This window comes from Rhagoletis pomonella, unplaced genomic scaffold (assembly GCF_013731165.1).
Source record: "Rhagoletis pomonella isolate Grant_MI unplaced genomic scaffold, Rhpom_1.0 Rhpom_scaffold_00002, whole genome shotgun sequence".
Lineage (NCBI taxonomy): Eukaryota > Metazoa > Arthropoda > Insecta > Diptera > Tephritidae > Rhagoletis > Rhagoletis pomonella.
In genome coordinates, this window is record NW_023458556.1 from 24,524,767 (window position 1) to 24,526,681 (window position 1,915).

The 1,915-nt window shown below is 34.1% G+C and overlaps 1 protein-coding gene across 1 annotated transcript in view; it reads left to right on the forward strand.

Annotated features, from left to right (window-relative positions):
• Positions 1-1,912, forward strand: part of LOC118734501 (transmembrane protein 41 homolog) — a gene marked incomplete at its 3' end in the record, with an annotated part of 14,684 nt that extends 12,772 nt beyond the window's left edge. The window contains exon 4 of the mRNA XM_036464220.1: positions 1,486-1,912. Coding sequence (XP_036320113.1) covers positions 1,486-1,912 — 427 coding nt within the window. The remainder of the gene's footprint in view (positions 1-1,485) is intronic.
• Between the last annotated feature and the right edge of the window lie 3 nt (positions 1,913-1,915).

A 1,915-nucleotide genomic window follows, 5' to 3' on the forward strand; every position in this document is an offset into this window, starting at 1 on the left:
ACTTTCAAAATAAAGTACTAAATAAATACTAATGCCGAGTTTCCACTAGGCATCAAAATGACAAAAAAAATTTGAGGTATTTGAAAAATGCCTTGAGGAAATGAATTTAATGACTATCTTTTTAACAATGACAGGAATATTTTTTAATGCCCAACTTTGTCATTACAATTTTTGCCATTTAATTCCTAGTGCATAGCTAGTATAAGAGTTTAAAACATTTCATCAGACGCGTTCTTTCCGCATTCTCAACCATCACCTCTTTGCATGCACCCTAACACCCTTTGTGACAGTCATGCAGCGCTCAAGTCTCTCTTTTCATATGACTACCAGGTACTTAGGATATTTCTTCATTCTCCAATGTTGCCCTGCGCTTAGTACGGCCCCAAGAAATACATTAATATTGTGTTTCTCACGAATAGACTTAAAGGAATAATACTAACCAAGTTGTTTATTTAACCATTTTTTAATAGTAACTATTTTTAAAGGTCCCCTTTCTTTGAAGCCTCCTGAAGAGGGACAGTTGCCCAATTGAAAAATATCGATTTTCAAGGATTCTTTACCATTTCCCATACAAAATACATGGGAAAGTTTAAGCGCTTTGAGAGACCTTTAAATATTTTTTCATAAATAAAATAGGTTTATTTTTTCGATATGGAAAAATCCTAGGGGGAGAGCATAAAAATCCGACTTTACTTTTTTTACATGCTTTTTAGATCACCCTAATGTATATTTCTTACAAGAATATGTGTATTTAGATATGTACACATATACAGTGACTCAAACAAATGACCATGTGTTGATTTTTTTAATATTCGTAATGTTTTTCGAGCTTTTTCTTTCTATAAAATTTAGGAAAATTCAACAAATTTTCAATAAAATTTCAACTTTTTAGTCAGAATCTTTAGAACATTTTTGGGTATGCAGTTTTATAGGTCATACAATTTTAGTCTAATGAAGTGCAAGTTTCAACCGGCTGAAAAATCCCGTTGATATTTGAGAGCTTTTTTGAGAGACTACTTTTTCGGTTATTTTTATATAACAAGTGCAATTTACGAAATCTGGCGTTGATTTTTTTTTAATTTTGTGGCTAACGGTCTCTCGCGTTTTATTTCATAAGAAATGTATGCTTATATTGAAAAACTTGCAAAAATTCGTCACAAAAAAAATCTCAAAAGTCAACGGGGTTTTTAGCCGTCTGAAACTTGCACTTCACTAGACTAAAATTGTATGTAAAAAGTTGAAAATTTGTGGAATTTTTTTAAATTTTATATATTCTTTGAAAATGTGATTTATATGGTTTTGGTTAAAGCTTGGACGCTATTTTTATCGAAAAATAACAAAAAATAATTTCCTCTGAAAACATTACGAATATATAAAAAAAAAAATCAACACGTGGTCATTTGTTTCGAGTCCTGTATAAGTACATACATATTTTTGGAAGTACATACTCAACTTTGTTTTCCTTAACTAAATTCTTACATACAGCCTACAAACGTTTGCCATTCCAGGATCATTATTCCTCTCCATTCTATTAGGATTCCTTTACAAGTTTCCCATTGCATTATTTCTCATTTGCTTCTGCTCCTCACTGGGCGCTACACTCTGTTACAGCCTTTCGAATTTGGTTGGACGTCGTCTCATACGTCACTTCTGGCCGAAGAAGACAAACGAATGGTCCAAGCATGTGGAGAAGCATCGCGATAGCCTGTTCAACTATATGTTATTCCTACGCATGACGCCCATACTACCGAATTGGTTCATTAACTTGGCATCGCCCGTAATTGGAGTGCCCGTGACCACCTTTGCTTTGGGTACTTTCTTCGGTGTGGCACCACCCTCGATTGTGGCCATACAAGCTGGCAAAACGCTACAAAAAATGACTAGCTCCAGCGAAGCCTTCTCATGGACATCGATG